The sequence below is a fragment of the Vigna umbellata genome, chromosome 1 (assembly GCF_029865625.1).
Source record: "Vigna umbellata cultivar VRB3 chromosome 1, Vumbellata_1.0, whole genome shotgun sequence".
In the NCBI taxonomy this organism is placed as follows: Eukaryota; Viridiplantae; Streptophyta; class Magnoliopsida; order Fabales; family Fabaceae; genus Vigna; species Vigna umbellata.
The window spans coordinates 46,459,146-46,478,407 of record NC_142165.1 but is presented as its reverse complement, the minus strand read 5'-3'; the positions used below and the strand labels follow the sequence as shown (position 1 = coordinate 46,478,407).

Below are 19,262 nucleotides of genomic sequence, written 5' to 3'. Positions count from 1 at the left end.
ATGTCAATGTCGGACATCTTAGAGCCAAACTCAACATTGCAACTAGGTAGATGGAGAATACAACTATCCAGAATGAAGCTTGTAAGAGGATCGTCATGCAAAGGTTCAACACTTAAGTAAAGCCGATGAGTTTCATCAAGGGAGACTTGGTATGGAGAAACACGATAACATAAGGAAAAAGTCTTCACATCGAAAGCTTGTGTCAAATTGGGAGGGATCGTTCAAGATAGTAGAAGACATCAAGAACGACACCTATCGACTTCAATACCTGAGTGGCAAGGCCATTCCAAATACCTGGAAGGTCACACACCTCAAATTTTACTTTAGTTGATTTAAGTGTAACTATTGGGTAACATGTTAATTAATAAAAACAAGTAATTTCAAGTCATGATTATGTCTCTTTCTTCTTTCTTGATGAAGATTCTACTAATCAGTTTGGGAAGACTTCAACCAACGAACTCCTACTGAACCAATTACATAGTCAGTTAAGGAATAATTCACCCCATTGAACCCTATCGCACCTTTTAGCCCATCAATTAAGGAAGAGTTCTATTTGAACTCTTACTGATGGAACACTCATGAACGATTAAGGAAATGTTTTAATCGAACCTCTACCATCTAATTGGTTAAGGAAGAGTTTTGAAAAGAACCCTCCAACCATTATTAAAAATTGTTTAAGTTCGTCTAATCAACTTACAACAAAACACATGATAATAATTAATCACCAAATAAATTATAGCCAATAATTGTATTAAATTATATATTATATATTTTATTTAATAATATAATAATAAGTATGATATAAAAGTATTGATTTAAATATATTAAAATTACAATACTTGCTAATAAAATATATAACTTTATACGTATATATCAATAATATTGTTGCTAAAAATTGATTAAAGTTTTGTACTAGATTCAAATTTAATTTAATCCTGAACTTAATTTACTTAAGAGAGAATTTTGAATGTTAATTTTTTTTTTCTCTTCATTTGAAAGAGTCTCCTATAAATGGATTTTTTAAAAAATGAACTAAAACTAACTCAGACATGAAGTTGAGAACTCTAATATTAGCATATCAACATCTAATTTTAATGTGAGATAAAATGGTTGTCTAATAGATGTTTGGTTAAAAAGTTTTAAACTAGCAGTAGATGGTTGATGATTTTCTACTAGTTAGAAAGTTGTAAAGGAAGAGTGTGTTAAGGTGTGAAGGAAAAATATAAAACTGTAAGTAGATGATAGTCCTTAATAATTAATGTTTCTTTAAGTTGGAGGGACAAAAATTGTAGGAATAGCGTCTAGAAAAACTAGTCAAAAGAACATAGTAGATAAGAATTTTTTTTTTAACTTTTGATGTTTGTCTTTTCTTTTTTGACTTTTGATGTTTGTCCTTTCTCCCTTGCCAGTTATGTTTTTCAAAGTCATAGTTATTGCCTTAAGTGGTAACAATAGGTTGTTTGATTACATAATCTATCACGCAAAGCCTCAAAATGAAAGCCTGACAAAAAAATAGTCTAGACAGTAACTATTGATCAAATAGTGACATATAAATTATTATCAAAGTTAAAAAAAATTGTTAACCTATTATATTCAATATCATATTGCACACATATCAGTCGTCCACTGTACCCAGCTCAAGCTATATTCATCATCATCACTATTCCATGGTCACCACCGCCATCAACGTTCAAATTTTCCATGCAGTTTTGCATATGCTCATGTTGTCACTTACATACATTAAATACAAAAAATTGCATCAATATTATCCACCAAAATAGCCTCCTATTCTATGCCCAACACGCGGCACTTACAGTTCCAATTCCCCAGGTAATTCACCACACTACAACACTTACTACCTTTCAAACTGCTTTTCCTGTCCTAATCTCTTAATGCATTTCGTTTTAATTTCTAAGCTTAATTTTCAGACTGGATCCTATCTTTCTACCACCGCATTCTAGTATCTCCACTCGTGTATATAATTAAGTACACATGTTTTTTCAACATCCATGCATATCTTGTATCCTTAATATATAAAAGTGTATTTCAAGTGCTAAAGAAAACAACTTTTTCTCACATCACCAATTTGAAGAAGCAAGTGTGAATTCGCAGGAACCATGGTGGAGATTCACGAACAAATCAACCCTTTTGATGAAGAAAATGAAGAAAAAGAAGAAGAGATCAACTAAATGTTGAGCTTAAGAAGAGAACGTGGAAGGACGGAATCCTGTTGCAGAAGCTAAAGGAGAGCAAGACCAAGAAGCAAAACAAGAAGCTTCTAGGTGGAAGAAGTTGTCAAGAGCACAAGATTCAATCCTTAAATACGTGGTGAAGATCATGGAAGTTTGCAATGCTCAAGGTTTTGTCTATGGGATTATCCCTGAGAAGGGTGGGCCAGTGACAGGCTCTTCTGACAGCTTACGTGAGTGGTGGAAAGAAAGGTCAAATTTGACGAAAATGCTCCAATTGCCATTACAAAATACATGCCACTCTCCTTCAAAAAGATGAGTTGGATGCAACTTCCTACATACATCTCCTTAATGACTTGCAAGACACTACTTTGAGTTCAGAGCAAGATACACCACAAATACTACTAATTATTTTACTAATTAATTATTTAAATATCATGTAGTAAGACATCATCTCCTTATGTAACAAAAGACAGCCTTTAGCTTTGCACAGATACTATTAGCTTTTCTTGTTAATTTTATGTTTGGCAGTCAATGAATAGTTAAACTCTATTTACATTGATCTCTATATGTCATAACAAGGATTGCAGTCACTTGTATTTACTGTTATAATGTTAGGACTCTAATAACTAGCTATGGTCGGCTTGGTGAGTGCGGGAAGAAAACATAAAGGAAATAAAAAGAGGTGAGAAACAATTCCTCTGTAGACCCTAAAGAAAATATACAAGCTTTGATTTGATGCACAAATTAATAATCGTAGAAACTATGCCTTTGAGGTATGAAGTCTTCGTATTCCGGTCTTGGGCTTGTGTATGAGTAACCCTTCCTAAACCTGTTGTTTCTGCTTCTTACTTCCACATCCACAGAAAACACAGCACAAACAGGTCTGTGGTCAGAAAACCTTGACTCTCCTCGAATATATGATAATTGATCAATGCCATTGCCACGCCATAATATTCTGTCACACCTGACATATATGCAATTCAACACACCATTGTCAAGATTTTGGTTTATCTCTATTCATTTACATGTTATAAGAACAAAGAGAGATGCAGCAATACCATGCAGGTGTTCGACGTTTTTTCTTTGATTTGACAGTTTCACCAGCGTAAGAGTCTGAATTTTGTGAGTACTTGTAAGTGGGAGCAAAAACAATCCTCCCCTCTTTGAAACCGCTAAAAACCCTTCCTGCGTCTCTTTCCATGTTTAACTGCACACAATGAAATTCAAGTCAGTTTTTTCTCAGTATATGAATGTCATTGAACTATTGACTGTGTTGATAGACTATGAATGGATGGACACACCTGATCTTTCTCTAACAAAGTGTCCCAGTCGTTATCCTCCAATAGAACCCTTGTTTCTTCGTAACTCAAAGCCACCCGATAATTCAAATCTCCAAGCCATATTATTCGACTGCAAAACAGGGTGGAAGTGATTAGAATTTACAATGACATGTGCAAATTATGTGTTGTATAAAGAACTCATAAGTGAAATATCCGTGATAGTAACTCACTCATGGTCAACAATTCTGTCTGGCGCACGACGACACGGATTCTTGCAAATCCTAGGAAATTGGGTGCTTTTGAGGATCTCGGCTACATCAGAATTTCTCTTCAACTCGTCGCCGTCTTTCTCCCCAGAAGCCAAGTGACTACAGACGAAACAAAAACTTGTTTGATGTAATGACATGCTCATTGATATACACCCCTGCAATCAATTATTCATTCCATGTGCACCATTAGTCTTCATAGCAGTACATGACCAAAATAACATGAATATTCATCAGTGGCTATGTAACATGTTTTATATGTTTACCTTGTTACCTAAGCAACCCATGATCCCTCTCCCAACAGAATCCACTCTAAGATGTCCAATGTGAGGCACTAATTCCTTCTTAGTCCATATGGTGAGAAAAATCCCAACCATTTGCTTACTTGATATAAGGGAGTATCTGCATGTGCTAGGAGAAGAGGGTAGTTCTGTGATTGAAAGCAACTCTTCCACGGTTTCATCACCATGAAGCTCAGAGTCTAACTTGTTCATAGGGTCACTGTACTTTCTCGCCCTTCGTCTCTCCCTGGATGGAGAATCCACGGGACAATTGCAAGCCTTAAGGAGGCTGCTACCCTCTGCCCTGAAGTTTTTACTGATAACTTTAAGAGAAGGCTTCTGAAAGAAATTCAAACTTGCCGGGGACTTTGAATCCTTCGAACTACTATTGCTTTTGGACCCAGTTCCCGAGTCTGAAGAATCACTGTATTCATTTCTTGGTCTGTTTAGTGCTTGACTTATCAAAGCCAACCACCTTGCTGCAGGTTCGTTGTCTTCTATTACTAAAACATTCCCAGCACTCAGAGGAACAATTTCCTGGAAACTGAACATATAAAGTATTTCATGTAACATCAATTTGTATTAATTTGAGAACAAAACAGCAGAAAGAAGGAAAAACATTCAAAAAGACTTTATTTATTAGTACAATAACATATTTGCATCACTTGTTGGTCTGGTTTGGTCTGGATTTACTTCTAAATATCTTCTTAACAATAACTAATATCTTCTTTTTTCTTCAGATCAGTATCCAGCTCCATAGTAATATGTTTCCATGAATTATTCCTATTGTTAACTTTGTTAATGTCCTTATTACAAAAACTAGAAAAGCAAAAGTTCACAATAAACCATGGAAGCGAATCACTACTACTAATACAATTAGTGTTGCTGAGAAACGACAGTACAACTATTAGAATTTAGTTCATAAATAACCATATATTTACACTACTGAGCTAAAGTGAAAATGTTACTTCTTGCATTTTCGTACCCCAAGACATATATATCCGCGGAGCCTTCTACTAAGAAGAAATCTTGAAGGTTGAGATCAAATTTGGTGACTTTCCTCCCACATTCCACGTTGCAACGAAGATCCTGGAAATCACGTAACCAAAATGGCATAACATGAAAATGAAGATTGCATGTGAGTTTGACTATTTCAGGCAACAAAACAAATTGTGAATGAAGCCTTGAATCGAAAATAAATTCCCACATACCTGAAACTCTGCAATTCAGTTTCTGGAGCCATCACAGGGCGTTCAAAAGTGGACAAATTTAGGCCTTCGATTCCTGGGCTAGTCTCCCTTTCTGTGAGTTGATAAGAAATTAAAACAATGGTCTATTTTTTTTTCATGTCATCATTCTCTGACAAATCTATAATTGCATGACGTTTACATTGCAAGAGTGAAGAGTTTATGGTGCAGATCAAACAAGAAAAATTCCCCAGATTAGAAAACATGTTGCCAATAACCAAAATTTCATTGCTGTTAGGTAAGCTACCAAAATAATACAAGATTACACGAAGAAGATTTCTTACTGTTTGATAGGTACTTTGATTTTTGCAAGTTGGATTCAGAATCTAGAGTTGACCTATAATTTTTTCAATTCATACTAAAGCCCCAATTTTGAGTATATTTAGATTTATTCAATATTTTAAATTATTCTTCGACATATTTATTAAAGATTGATTGTTCCTCAAAATAAGACACGAGAATAATTCTGAAATAACTTGACAAGTTGAAATTGATTTCTAAAGCTCATGTTTTTGTAATTAAAGAAAAAAAGAAATTATGTTGTTTTTCGAGAATGTAAAAATTATGTGTTTGTTGGGGCAATGCATAAACTAGTACCTGAGAAACTTTTTCTCATGATGGGGGCAGCTTCCAAAAATGCTTTTTTTCTTGTCTCAATCTTCTCCAAGTCTTTCCATGCAAAACATATGTAAATAAAATTAATCAAAGTGAAACCATAAAACATGGAAATTTAGATTTTCTATGGAAAAAAAGAAAGGAAAGCATGCAATGAATACCAAGAGTAGTAGCTCCATCATCTTCTTCCGTGCCTGGTTTGATTGCTTCTTCGTCTGAGCTTCTCCCATTTCGCTTTGATCCGAAAATCTTCGGAAGGATAGACTTCATCCAAACAAGAAAAAGGGTCAAGAAAAAATGCACCATACCCTTATACTGAAAAACAAGAAAAACGTAATGCATGGAAAGAATGAATTATAACATAAAAAGAAACACCTTCTTTTTCTTCTCATTCTTGGCACTGGTATCTGGCAAATTTGATGCAGTGGTTGTGTTGACAGGGCTGGTGGCAGCAGCTTCATTAGCTTTGGTCATTTCAAAGTTAGCATTTGATTTAGAACGTGCACCCGTAGACGAAGACATTCATTCATTCGTATTTGCAACATGCCCTTAATATGATCTTTAGTTCATCACATTCAGAAGTAGAAACATTGAGAAAGCAATAAGAACGTGTGCATGAACAAACTTTGTTTTTGTCTCTTCCTTTTGAAATCTTGGTTTCATTAAGTGCGATTATTGAATATGTTTTGTATGTTGTACATTTTTTTTTGTTGTCAAAAGGATGAGATTTTGGCGGCGGATCTTTCGGGGCACTTAAGGTTGAGGGAGATAGAGGAGCAAAAAGAGGCATGAAACGGTTGAGTAACAGTTAACAAAATAAGCCAAAAATTACACACTTTGGATTTATTAGCTGGGTGCCTTACCATACCGTCATCCCTATGTTGTAGATATCTGTTGGCAATAGTCAAGGGAAAAACACAAAGTGAATAATATTTCTATATATATATATAATATTATTTTATAAACAAGTTTTGCTGAAATTTAGTAATTTTTAAAAAATATGTAATTATAATCTATAACGTATACAGAAGAGTGAAGGTTGAATAGATAACATTGTAGAAAATGACTTTCATTTTCATGGAAATTCAACACACTCACTCTTCTTTTTGTTAGAAAAAGAAAAAAACAGTTAGGAATTAATATTCTAGGAGATAAAATATTCCTCATAATTTCTTTTGAAAAAACTTTTACTAAATACGAGAGCATGATATTCCCAAAAAGTTATTATTTTTTTCATCAAGATACCATGATACCTTAAAATAAACCCTACCATTTTTAATTTACTGTTTTCTAAAAAAATAAAACGTTATGCTATTTTTTTAATTCAAGTGTTTCACCAAATACCATGTAACGATGAATTATCTTCTTTGTTATAATAGATTATAATATATGATATAATATGATGGTTTAAAGAATTATTTACCTACATTATATAAGAAAACTACTACATAACAACTAATATAAGATAACAATTAATCAGTAGTTATATTGACTAAATTAAATACTATTTTATAAACTAAAAATTATTAGTATTTAAAATAGTCTTAATTATTAAAAAAAATATTTTTTTTACTGATTTTAAAATATAGCGGTTTCAAATTAGAACAGTTTTTTCATGAGTTTTTTTTTTTCTAAATATTTTTGGTCCTTCCATACTACTATAACTTGGCCATGTCATCTTATAAAACAACAGCATATGAAGAATCGTTTTGAAAAATATTTGAATTCATTTATATTGTTCTCATTCCTTCGCCGCTAATTAATTTCCTAGATATGTTAGAAATCATGGCAGCTATACCTATAAGTTCGCTCCCATTCAGACAAACTATTTCTAGAGTTACATTACCATTTACTAATCCTGTTTTCATTTTTTCTCTCTCTAACCAAAGTTGTGCAGGGGCTACTCGCATTGCTACAATACGGATGATTTCAGGGCATGTTTTGCCATGCAGTTCACAGATTTGAAACTGTCACCGATTGGTCAATTCTTTCCAATAACTTTCAGTGTAGAGAGTATGCAGAGAGAATTTTGTATCTATTGAAAGGCCAAACCCCGAAAGCCATCCACCAAAATGATTATCAACAATTATACCTGCAGATATTTACATCAGTATACTCAGTGATCAACGTTCAATTTATCAATCAAGCTTATAAGGGGATTCAATATATAGACCAATTGTGCATATAAAAATATAAATTGCCATCGACTATCGCGGCATACCATTTTGATCTTTCATAAAAGCACGATCAAGGAGACATTTCATCTAACTGTTGTCTGTAGACAGCTAAACTCTGTACATACAAATGACAACATACAACATGGTTAATATCAGATAGGTTGACGAAAAAAAATATCTCAAGTAGTTAAAGACACAGACAGTAAACAGAAGCAGCAAAATTTAAGACAAACTGTAAAACATGACATTGCCTACAGCATCTTACAAAATTTGGGATATGCAATTAAGACATCACATAAGGCATTAGACTAATCTAGGTCGAGCTGAGTGTGATCGCCACGAACAATAAAACTCTTCACCCATGATTTAATTCAGCTGCATTCTAAGGAACTCGAACTCAGTTAACACTCCTCTACTTGAGCTAGACCCATCCACTAGCTAATCTAGGTGATCGGTGGTAATGGTAAAGATTATTCTTTTCCATGTGTGAGAATTCAATTAGTTAATTATAATTTCACATTGTAAAGATGCAAAGTTTCAAGCTTCCTTTCAAAAATCACAAATGAAAAAACTTGTCAAGGATGGATGGAATGAGAAGTGAAAGGTCGTTTTTTCAATTATATATGTAAACTTGTTTTTTATTTTTGTATATTAAGAAGAAATATTCAGTCCTAACCCATTAATGTAAATATACAATTATGCATGCCAAGTTCGTTACTTTTGTCCCTCCACAGATGTTTTCTAGATCCATCCCTGTTTGTTGTGTTGAGGCGTTGATTTTTCACTTCAACTCGTGCGTGGAGATCATTTCCACTTCTCAAACAAAAAGCAACCATAAAATGGAGTGACTCGACACTTGTGATGAGTCTTGATAAGGTTCTATATAAACAAACAATCAAAACGCAAAACCTAGGTAGAAAAGGGAGATGGGAGGCCTTGTGGAGGATCGAACCTCTGATTTCATCATATAACATCCAAATCTTAAAGGTTTGGTCATTGGCAAAACTATGCGCCCATTGGCAGATGTTTTGCATTAGCACATAACTTGGTTCCAATAACTACAGGGGGAAATAGAGCACTAGAAAAACTACAAAATTTTATCTATTACAAGTGTCTGTTAGCCAACAGGAAAAAGAAAAATATCCAAAAGCTGCAACACAATCATATGTCACGGATTGAAGCAGATGGTGATTTCACGTTTCCTAAACACTACCAACCCTCACATAGCAATGATCCCTCGTTAATTTGAGTAGCATTCATTGTTAATTTCATCGCACCAATAACACCAGGTAAATAAATACCAGCAAAAGAATCACACACCTGAGTGTATGCATAAACACCAGCTTCTGTGGGCCCCACAGGACTTCCTCTACTCATATACTCCCCCTCTTTATATATGTAAAGCAACGGTACGCCAGTTGATAATTCTAAAGTAGTGACCTGTTTGTCCACAGACAAGTAAAGTTCAATCACATTTCTGTTTTATTAGATACCAAAGAAAATTTTACGTAAATGAGATGGACGCATTCATAAGAACTGCAGGATACTACCTCTTGGGAGGTTAATCTGTCAAGATACATTATAATGGACCTCAATGAGTTTCCATGAGCAGCAACCATAACGTGCTTTCCTGATTTTAATTGGGGTTCAATCTACACCACATTGTTTTCAGAATCATCTCTCGGAGCAATTTAAAATGTTTCAATCCCCAGCAAGTTATCAATGTCGTACAAATCTAACATTAATCTTTGACATTAAAGAATAAGGAAATCAACACCCTTACAAAATCTTTAAAATATGAAACAGCTCTCTGTGAACACATTTCCAGGCTCTCGCCCTTCGGAGGAGGAATGTCAAAACTCCTACGCCATTCATGCACTTTCTCCTTCCCATATCTTTCTGCAGTCTCCTGTTTATTAAGACCTTGTAACTCCCCATACCTGAAGAAATAGAAAAAGAAGAATGATCTCTCCTTCTAAAATTCATTGAACATATTCTATGAACAGGAAACAAAGGCAGGGATTCATAGCTGCACACATTCTTTCATTCAACTCCCAAGCAGTAATAACTGGAATAGATTGCTTGGTGGTTTTTTCGCTGTAAACTCGAGTCCAAGTTGTTGCCTCTTCATTCTCATTATGGATGATAATAGGAATCTATACAGCAAAGATGGGGTTAAGAAATCCTGATTCTAAAAATATTTTACAGGCATACAAAATACCAATATCTACTGGCATAAGTGGCGTCACTACCTTCTTTTGGAGGTGCTGCGTCATTGCAAGCATAGCCGTCATCTGCGCTCGAATCAGTGCAGACGTGAAAATCATATCAACCGGTATAAAGCTAATCCTCTTTCCAGCTTCAATGGCTTCCTCTACACCTCTCTGGGTCAACGGCACATCGCAACATCCGGTGAACAAGTTCTTCTCATTCCACAAAGACTCCCCATGACGAATCAATATCAAAGAACTCTCAGCTATAAAACAATCAATGTCATAACACCCACAACCAAGAAAATATAGCACGGCACCACGACCTTCGGTCTTATTCAGTAATAAAAAAACACAGTTTACATTTTTCATATTTTTCATATCAAGAATCACATATATGTGGTAATATCAAAGTTCGTTGGGTAGAAATAAATAAAGTAACCAAGAAAACAACTTCTTACTTGATGAGTCGTGGGAAATGGAGAGTGGTGTATGAACGTGACGCAATGTATTGCAGCGAGTGTTGCACGCGAATCGCATTGAGTAAAACCTTCCGAAGTTTCCAGAAGATCGAGGCGCCGCCGCATCAATGCAAGAACCGTGAAGTCCTGTAGGTTGGCATTTGAAAGTAGCAGCCATCATTCTGAAAGAAGAGAACACCTATTGATATTTCCACACCGTGAAGAACGAAAGGAAGGAATATTAACAATAATAACGAGGAAACCAAATGCAGAATAAAAAGATACTGACAACTTGACAATGGTGGAGTGAACAAAATTTTAGAAGTGCGGTTTGCAGAAAGAAGAAGACAAGAAATTGATAGTGTGACAGTGAGATTTGAGAATGACCCCAAAACAGAATACAAGAAGAAGACCGAGCGAGGGTTGCGGGGAAAAGACTACGACGCCGTTCCGTGTTGACAATGGGACCAATCCCGCACTTTTTCCTTTTTAACCAACTATTTTATTGATAAATTAGAATATATTTAGTGAAAAAAAATTATAAAAAATCTACCGGAAGCATCTTCTAATAATTTATTTAGAAAAGTTAATAGCATAATTTTAGCAATATTTTTTATGTATGGTTTATTAATAGTTAAAATGTGTGAATATCAAATTTTATTTATTGAGTTATTTCTATAACTTTTAACTGATAGTAAAAACAATAAGAAATATATGTAAATAATATATTTTTAATTTTTTAGAAATTAAATAATTAAAAGATTTAGAAAAAAAATGGTTAGAAACTGTCACTAAAATCTCCTCTCACTTTTTTCATGGATGTAAAGGTGGAATGTAGTCTGCATAGACTATATTTGAATTATGAGTTAATCAAAAATGGTTTTTGGGCTGATGGCCCGGTAGCATATAGTAGAAGTTTGGGGCTTTTTTTCTCAGCACTCTACGCTTTTCTATTTACACCGCCAAAGTAATTACTATTTATCCTATAGATTATATATATAATTTATTAAATTAATTAGATAAGTAATAATTAATGTTTATCCATCCGTATTTATTACGCACTATGTTTTATTAATTCAACATTCCCAAGCATTTTCACGCACTTCATTTCTTCTTCACGGATTTTTTCTTCTTCAATGACATTTTTCTTCTTCAACGGACTTTGTTTCCAAACCGACGTTTCATCTTTATTTGTCTGGTTGAAGCATATATTCTCCTGTCCTGGATACAAGTATGTAGTTCGTTTACACTGCTGTTTTGCGAGTTTTCCAACGAGAATAAGCCAAATATTTGTAATTGTTTTTCATTTTTTTTTCTATGTATTGGATTTTGAAATCTAATTTGTAAAAATATCACTTAATTTCAAAATTCGACCATCAAATAGATGCCAATTAGTATTATATTTTGAAATCCGATTTAGGATAAATACCAAATTTTAAAATTCGATTTATGAAAATTCTCAATTTCAAAATTTAGTTTATAAGTGTACTAGAGTTTAGGAGTTGGATTTTCATATATATCAAAAGTATTATGATTGAGGAAATCTTTTATGCTGACACTAATTATATGAAACTTATCAAATATATAGATAATGAATGGAAAATATATGTTAAAAATAGAAAAAGCATACTATGCATTACGTGGAAAATATATTTTTCTGAAATTGAGTTTTATTATTAATTGATAATTGAAAATTTTAAATAGACGTGATACTTACCATATTACATAAATAAAAATAAAATAAATATCAACTATGTTAAAAATAAAATATGTTTAATCTATTCTAAAATAATATTGTATCTAGATAAACCAAAAATTATAAGTATGTATTCCTATTTTATTTCTATCAAATCAAATTAAATATTACTCGACCCAAAACTAATAAAATAAGATTTAAACAAAATTATTAATAAAACCCTAAAATTTATGTTTATCCCAAACAAACTCCCTCATAAACTTAAAATCTTCCTTCGTTCGGCTTTCCATCTGCATCATTCCACACCGGGTTGGCTTCTTTTAATCAAATTTGAGTTCTTCTTATTTCTTATTGTTCTCCTGTCTTTTACCTTGGTTGACCTCTTTAATGCTTTGACTGACTTTGTTATGTCCGACTTCTCAATAACCTTGACTAACTCGTTTCTAACCTTAGGCGATTTCTCAACCATCTTGGCCGACATCTTCATCGGGTCTTCTCAACATCTTCATCTTCCTCTTTGTCTGGTTCAAGAACATTATATGTTTTCTCTTCTTTTTCAAGAGCCTCCTTCTTCAGCTCCTCAATCTCAACCCTTTGTTTATTCATAATTTCATTAGCTTCATTTAGAAGCCTTCCTATCCGCTGAATCTCTTCATCTTTTTGTTTAAGTTCTTTCTCCAGGTTTTCCTTCTTCACAATTGTTGCATCATTTACCGAGATCACTTCATCCACTGTTGGGATTGAGCTCTTCATGTCCACCATATCCGAGCTCTTTGCCATCAACAAAATTCCACACTCTTCTTCCGCATCTTCAGTAATGAGATTCGTCTCCCCTTTGTCTCGGTCTTGCAATACTTTGCAATATGGCCAGCCTTGCCACAATTGTAACATTTTTTCGATCTACACTCGTTTGCATAATGGTCATACTTGCCACACTTAAAACACTCAACTCCTGAACGATCTCCTCGGCCTTTTCCTTGTCCTCGGTCATGCCAATTTTGCTGATCGATTTGATCTTCATTATCGTTCTCAAAATTACCTCGGCCATGTCCACCTCGTCCTCGGCCTCCTCGTCATCTGCCGCCAAGACCTCGGCTCTAAGTAATCCGAGATTTATTCGAGTCAAAGTCAAACTGTACCTGTAGTGTTTGATCGTCGAATTCCCCCTTTTTCTTTTTCTTCCTCAATTTGTGGGCTTTTAATGACCCAGCTAACTCCTCCACAGTGAGAGTTGAAAAATCCTTTGTCTCTTCAATAGTGACAACGATACTTTCAAAATCATCTATCAGATTTCTCAAGATCTTTTCCGCAACCCGGTTAGGAGGAACCTCTTCTCCATTCATTCTGAGTTGGTTGGTCATCTTCTGCACTCGAGTTATAAACTCGGTAACTCCCTCATTTTTATTCATCTCCATATGTTCAAACTCTCTTCTAAGAGCTTGTACTCGGACTTGCTTCACGCGGGTATCTCCTTTATATGCCACCTTCAAAATTTCTCATGCTTCTTTTGCTGACTTTGCATTAATTATTTTCTCGAATTCAGATTCATCCACTGCATTATACATAAAGTACAAAGTCGATCTGTCTTTCACTCGTGTCTTTTTCAATGCAGCAATCTGGTCCACTGTCTGATGCTTATCATCTTCGGGTTCATTGTACTCGTACTCCACGATGTCTTATACATCTTGGGATCCAAGAAGAACCTTCATCTGCAAAGACCAATTGTCATAATTGGTATTTTCCGACAATTATGGCACACTCGTCCCATTGACTACATTTGTCATCTCTCTCACAACAACAAAAATCAAGCACTCACTTTATCTCCCACGGTGTTTAACTCTCTCTCCTCTCTCTCTCTTTTTCTCTCTCTCGATACTCAGAGCTTATCTCACAATACACGCACTCTGATATTTTCCTCCTCAAGTTGAGTTTTATTATTCATTGATAATTGAAGGCTTTAAATAGCCATGATACTTACAATATTACGAAAATAAAAATAAAATCTGAAAATAAAATATCAACTATCTTAAAAATAAAATTTGTTTAATCTATCATAAAATAATATTATACTTAGATAAACCGAAAATCATAACTACGTATCCCTATTTTATCTCTATCAAATCAAACTAAATATTAGACCCAAAACTAATAAAATAAGATTTAAACAAAATTATTAATAAAACTTTAAAATTTAAGTTTATCCCAACATGCATTTCATCTAGGAACAAGAGTATTATCGTGGTCTTCAAAGAAACAATTTGTTGCTTTTTCAACAATCAAAACAAAATACATGGCAGCAACTAGTTGTGCAACTCAAACCGTATAGTTAAGAAGAATTCTTGAAATGATGCATCAGAAACAAGATACTCACATAATGATATTTTGTGATAACAAGTCAACAGTAGCGTGTAAAAAATCAACATTCCATGAATTATCAAAACACATATATATTCAATTTCATAAATTCCGAAAACTAGTAATCGAGAAAGAAATGAAGATCGAATATTATCTCACTAAAGTAGAAGTTGTTGATATAATTATAAAGTCATTGAAAGTTAGTTATTTTATAATATGAAAAAAAATGCTTAAAATGGTAAAAATTTGATTTAAGAGAGACAATGTTAAAATTAAATCAAGAGCATGGAGTCCATAATTGTTTTAAAGGTGAAAAANATTTTCGATTTCCAAAGTCTTTCTTAAAGGCGTATTTTGGCTAGTATTTTCGATTTCCAAAGTCTTTCTTTCCCTTAAGTATCAGTTATTTATGTGTCAAACGGTTTAAGTAATTTACTGGCATCACTTGTTTGATTATTGTTGACAAATTGCATGAACCCATTCGAGAGTTTGAGTTGAAGTAGTGAGGTACTATTGACAATAGAGAATGCAGTAAATTTTTTCAACCATAGTTTAACAACGCTTTTTTGTTTTCATTTTCTACACCAGATTCCCATAATGAATGAAAAGAAAATCTTGACACAACTTGTCTAGTATCAAGAGTTCCCTACAACACCATATAAGATAGATACAAAATTAGCCCTGAAATCAGAATAGCACAACAAATTAACATGATGTTGCTTATGCATTTTCGAATACGATAAGTAGGATAGGCATGGAATCATAATTTTTCATGTCTTACACCCTTTCATTTTATAACCAGCATCTCAAGATAACCACATGTTATGATTTCAATGTGGAAACTTCTATAGGCATAAATGTTCAAGGAACTCAGATGTAATCGACTCACTCACTGGATATTTTGAAGATATTAGATACCAATTCTTAATATGTAAATTAGCATACTCATACATCAGGCAGCGTCAGGTTTATCCATTTATGTCACACTTTAATTTTCATACTTTAATTGTTTTCACCATAGTCTCTTTACTCTTCATTTCTATGCTACTTGTAATACCTTTACTTCATCATAGAGCTTTCGCTCCCATGCATATAGTCTGTCAAGGGTGGATGAATGGCTTCCAGCAATCATGCAGACTTCTTCAACAAAGTCACTTCCACTATCATCAACATCTTCCTTTGTTTTTGCAGCCAAAGCATTCTTAGATGAGGATGACCGAGAAGATGCTGTCCTTTTCCAACTTATAATTTTTTGGGCAGGTTCTGCAGAAGAAAAAGAAAAAAAAGATATAAATTATTCAATCCTAAAAATTCATCTTTCAATAATCAAACTTTGACATACAACAGAAACAGTGACCTCGTAGTTAAAGAGTAAAAACTAGCCAAGAAAAAATTTGAGAAATACTGAACTTACAGATAGATTGCATTGCATTGCATCAAATACAAAACAATGCCGCATGCCTCTTTATTTCCAAATTCATTACACGGTAAAATCTTATGTCAACATGGCTTACCTTTACAACACTGCTTGCTAACCATTATTTATTTGTTGAAAAAATTTATACCTCATGAATTCAAAGGGATTCTTGCAGGTTGTTTCATACACAAATTACCTTAATCCAAGATGTAAGAACTAAGAAACCATATTCATCAACCAATTTAAAACATTCAGAAAGTTGAGAATATAACAGTTTGTGACATGTCCAGAATAGTGTCATTTCATTTGTTACGGGAAATGGAGAATTTAACAAGAGCTAATCAAGCATGTAGAAATCATCAAGAGAGCAACAAACTTAATTCAAAGAATGATTAACAAAACCTAAATCATGAAGGATGTGATATTTAAGACTAGATTAGTTACTAATCAGTGTCTAATTACAGAATCAAAGCAACTTACCCTGGAAAACAGGTGAAGCCTTTCCCCCGCAACAAACAGGCTGGAAAGCTGACAGCATATCCATGGTAGAGGATTTCACTATCAGAAGAGACAGCAGAAGATTAGTAATAATAAAGAAGACTAATCAGTTTGCACTACTAGATAAAAAGTTCACATGATACCAAGGAATTACCTTTTGCTTCAGAATACCCCACCATGATTTTGTTTGCTTCTAATAACCTCAAGACCTCCCTACCAGATTCAGAAGCTCGAATGAACCGATGCTCTATATCCTTTATGCTGGAGAGAAAATCTTTAGCTCTGTGGGTGATGAACTCTGAAGGATCCTCTCTTTCCGCGGACACATTTTTTCCAGCCATGTTCTTCTCCTTCTTTGAACTGGATCTTCCACCAGCACCCTTGTCTGCAACAGTTCGGCTTACTTCACCTGCATCACTCGGCAACTCTATCTCTCTCACTTCTCCATGAACCTTTTGTTTGCCCCCTTCCACTCCTCTTGAAACAATTGAATGATCAAGGTAGGGAGCATAAGAATTTCCACCCTCATTTCCCATTGCATCACTGCTGAACTTTCCAAACTTCTCATCAAGGTTAGGTTGCATCATGCAATGCCCATCTGAACCGACATGCAACCACTGATCTCTATTTTCTTCATCCCTACACTCTCTGGAGTCACTGCAATGCACTGCAAACCTGAAGCTCTCACTATCCTCCCCAGGATCAAAGAAATCCCAAGACGCACCTGACTCAGGAGGAGGTGGTGGAGGTGGAGGCATTGGAACCACAGTGGATTCATCATCCAAATAATTGATGTTTCCACATGCATTGACTGTAACAGTAACAGCAGCATTACCCCCCGACCTCATGTAACTAAGAGTGGTGGCCACAGGCGGGGAAAGAGGACTATCATTGTGCAAAGGTGACTCCGAAACTTCAACCTCAGCAACATGTGAAGGTGATGGAGAAGGGTAACTAGTTTGAGAAGGGGTTTTGTCAGATACAGACAGAGATGACTCTGCCACTACCTCAGCCTCAGCATACCTGCGGAGAGAAATGCCAACATTTCGAAGAGATTGAATGTACGAAACATGTGCAGCTGCTAAAGCATATCTTGAATCGATAGCCACCTTGATGAACCGCTTTCTTTCCCTGCACAAACTCAAAGCTTCATTCTTTTCTGCTTTTGAGTTCGTAGCACCCATTTCCCCCTTTAATCGGATTAAATTACATCGATTCACTGAACATTCAAAGAAAAGACTCTATTTTTACAACCCTCACCACAATCCATTACTATTTCTTCATAGCTTCACATTCACAATCTCACACCACATTCGAAAGGGTCCACTTTAATAAAAAAAATAAACAAAACAAACCCAATGAGGATGAAAAGTAAGATATCATAACCCTTCACCTTGACAGCTGGAAAAGCAAGACCTCCTTGGTCAAAATGTGATCTTTATTATATTTCAGACAGTGATGAACAGAGAAGCAGGGAGCACCCAGGTTGGTTGCATGGTGATGCAGTAAGTGTAGAAAATGAGAGGTCTTAGGGTAGTGGGAAAGGGACAAGACCCTTTGTTAGAGGCAGATAAGGAAAAGAAAGAGAAATGGTGGTGGTAAAGTTATTGAGTTGGTTTCTCAGAGACACAAAGAAGGAAAGGGAAAGCAATGAGGGTAGGTAAAAGTCATCAAAACAAAGGGCATCAAGGGAAACTGAAGCGTATCAGTGTGGTTGTAGTTTATGAGTATGTATGTAATAAGATTGTAGCAGGGATTCTGCAGGGAAGGCCCGGGCAATGAACAAGGAGCATTGTGCAGTGCAAAGATGGAAAAAAGGTGGAAAAGGAGAAACAAACAAAAATGGTGAACCACTGCCAGTAATTCTGCAGCAGTTATTACTCACATCAAGTGGGTCACAAGAGCTACTCTGAAACTTAAAATAAATAAATAAATTCAACGGTAACAGTTGTGTATATTTGATTAAAATTTTATTTAAAAAATCATAAAATAAAGTCACAAAATATAACATATTTAAAGTAAAATGAAACTTATTGAAAAAACAAATCTCTAAAATGAAGTTACACAATGAAGCTCATTTCAAATAAACTGAAATTTCTTATCATACATTAAAAGGATATTATTTATTCACTTATGATATCACATCATTATAAAACAATTTATATTTAATTTATTTTAATAAAAAAATTATAAACGTTAAATGTAGATATATAGTCTAATAAATATGTTAAGTTATATGGTTTAATAATGTTTATTTCGTTTTAGTAACCTAAATCATTAGAAAATATTTTAATATATATTTGTTGGTGTAAAATATATATATTAATAAATGTGGCCAAATATAGGTAACAGGATTACATTCTAATATTCTTATATATTTATAAAATATTTGATAAATTATATAAAGTATAATAATATTATTATTATTATTTTAATTATTATATATATAAAAAAATCATTATATTTGTTTATATTACTTGATATTATTAGTTTTATCGTACGAGTCACATAATCCATAAATCTTATGAATACATATAGTATTCTATCATAAAATATGCGTTTATTAT

At 34.1% G+C, this 19,262-nt stretch overlaps 3 protein-coding genes across 3 annotated transcripts; all 3 read right to left on the bottom strand.

Moving 5' to 3' along the window:
- Positions 1-2,818: 2,818 nt before the first annotated feature.
- LOC148205494 (type I inositol polyphosphate 5-phosphatase 5-like) lies at positions 2,819-6,403 on the bottom strand. The gene is given in 11 exon segments (XM_088111169.1): positions 2,819-3,156; positions 3,251-3,399; positions 3,494-3,602; positions 3,703-3,896; positions 4,005-4,563; positions 5,005-5,065; positions 5,068-5,108; positions 5,231-5,321; positions 5,864-5,935; positions 6,043-6,145; positions 6,257-6,403. Coding segments are annotated over 11 exon segments (1,746 nt in total). The 3' UTR covers positions 2,819-2,936.
- Positions 6,404-7,578: 1,175 nt separating this feature from the next.
- LOC148205493 (2,3-bisphosphoglycerate-dependent phosphoglycerate mutase 1-like) lies at positions 7,579-11,171 on the bottom strand. The gene is made up of 9 exons (XM_088103380.1): positions 11,019-11,171; positions 10,730-10,911; positions 10,311-10,534; positions 10,096-10,214; positions 9,842-9,998; positions 9,609-9,710; positions 9,379-9,498; positions 8,103-8,173; positions 7,579-7,973 (listed from the first exon to the last, which is right to left on the bottom strand). Exons 2-8 carry the CDS (start codon positions 10,908-10,910, stop codon positions 8,129-8,131), a joined length of 948 nt encoding a protein of 315 aa, XP_087959506.1. The 5' UTR covers position 10,911; positions 11,019-11,171; the 3' UTR covers positions 7,579-7,973; positions 8,103-8,128.
- Positions 11,172-15,106: 3,935 nt separating this feature from the next.
- On the bottom strand, positions 15,107-18,568 carry LOC148205492 (uncharacterized). Its single transcript, XM_088103379.1, has 3 exons — positions 16,850-18,568; positions 16,678-16,755; positions 15,107-16,043 (listed from the first exon to the last, which is right to left on the bottom strand). Exons 1-3 carry the CDS (start codon positions 17,877-17,879, stop codon positions 15,820-15,822), a joined length of 1,332 nt encoding a protein of 443 aa, XP_087959505.1. The 5' UTR covers positions 17,880-18,568; the 3' UTR covers positions 15,107-15,819.
- Positions 18,569-19,262: the final 694 nt, after the last annotated feature.

Bases quoted from the DNA above. Each gene is read 5' to 3' on its own strand.
- LOC148205492 (XM_088103379.1), bottom strand. From the start codon at position 17,879: ATGGGTGCTACGAACTCAAAAGCAGAAAAGAATGAAGCTTTGAGTTTG. The intron at 16,756-16,849 runs GTAATTCCTTGG...CTCTTCTGATAG, and splicing joins GGGGTATTCTGAAGCAAAAG to TGAAATCCTCTACCATGGAT. The intron at 16,044-16,677 runs GTAAGTTGCTTT...TTTCTTCTGCAG, and splicing joins GGCTTCACCTGTTTTCCAGG to AACCTGCCCAAAAAATTATA.
- LOC148205493 (XM_088103380.1), bottom strand. From the start codon at position 10,910: ATGATGGCTGCTACTTTCAAATGCCAACCTACAGGACTTCACGGTTCT. The intron at 9,499-9,608 runs GTAGTATCCTGC...GTGGACAAACAG, and splicing joins ACAGATTAACCTCCCAAGAG to GTCACTACTTTAGAATTATC. The intron at 8,174-9,378 runs GTGTGTGATTCT...TTGTATGTACAG, and splicing joins GTGTTTATGCATACACTCAG to AGTTTAGCTGTCTACAGACA.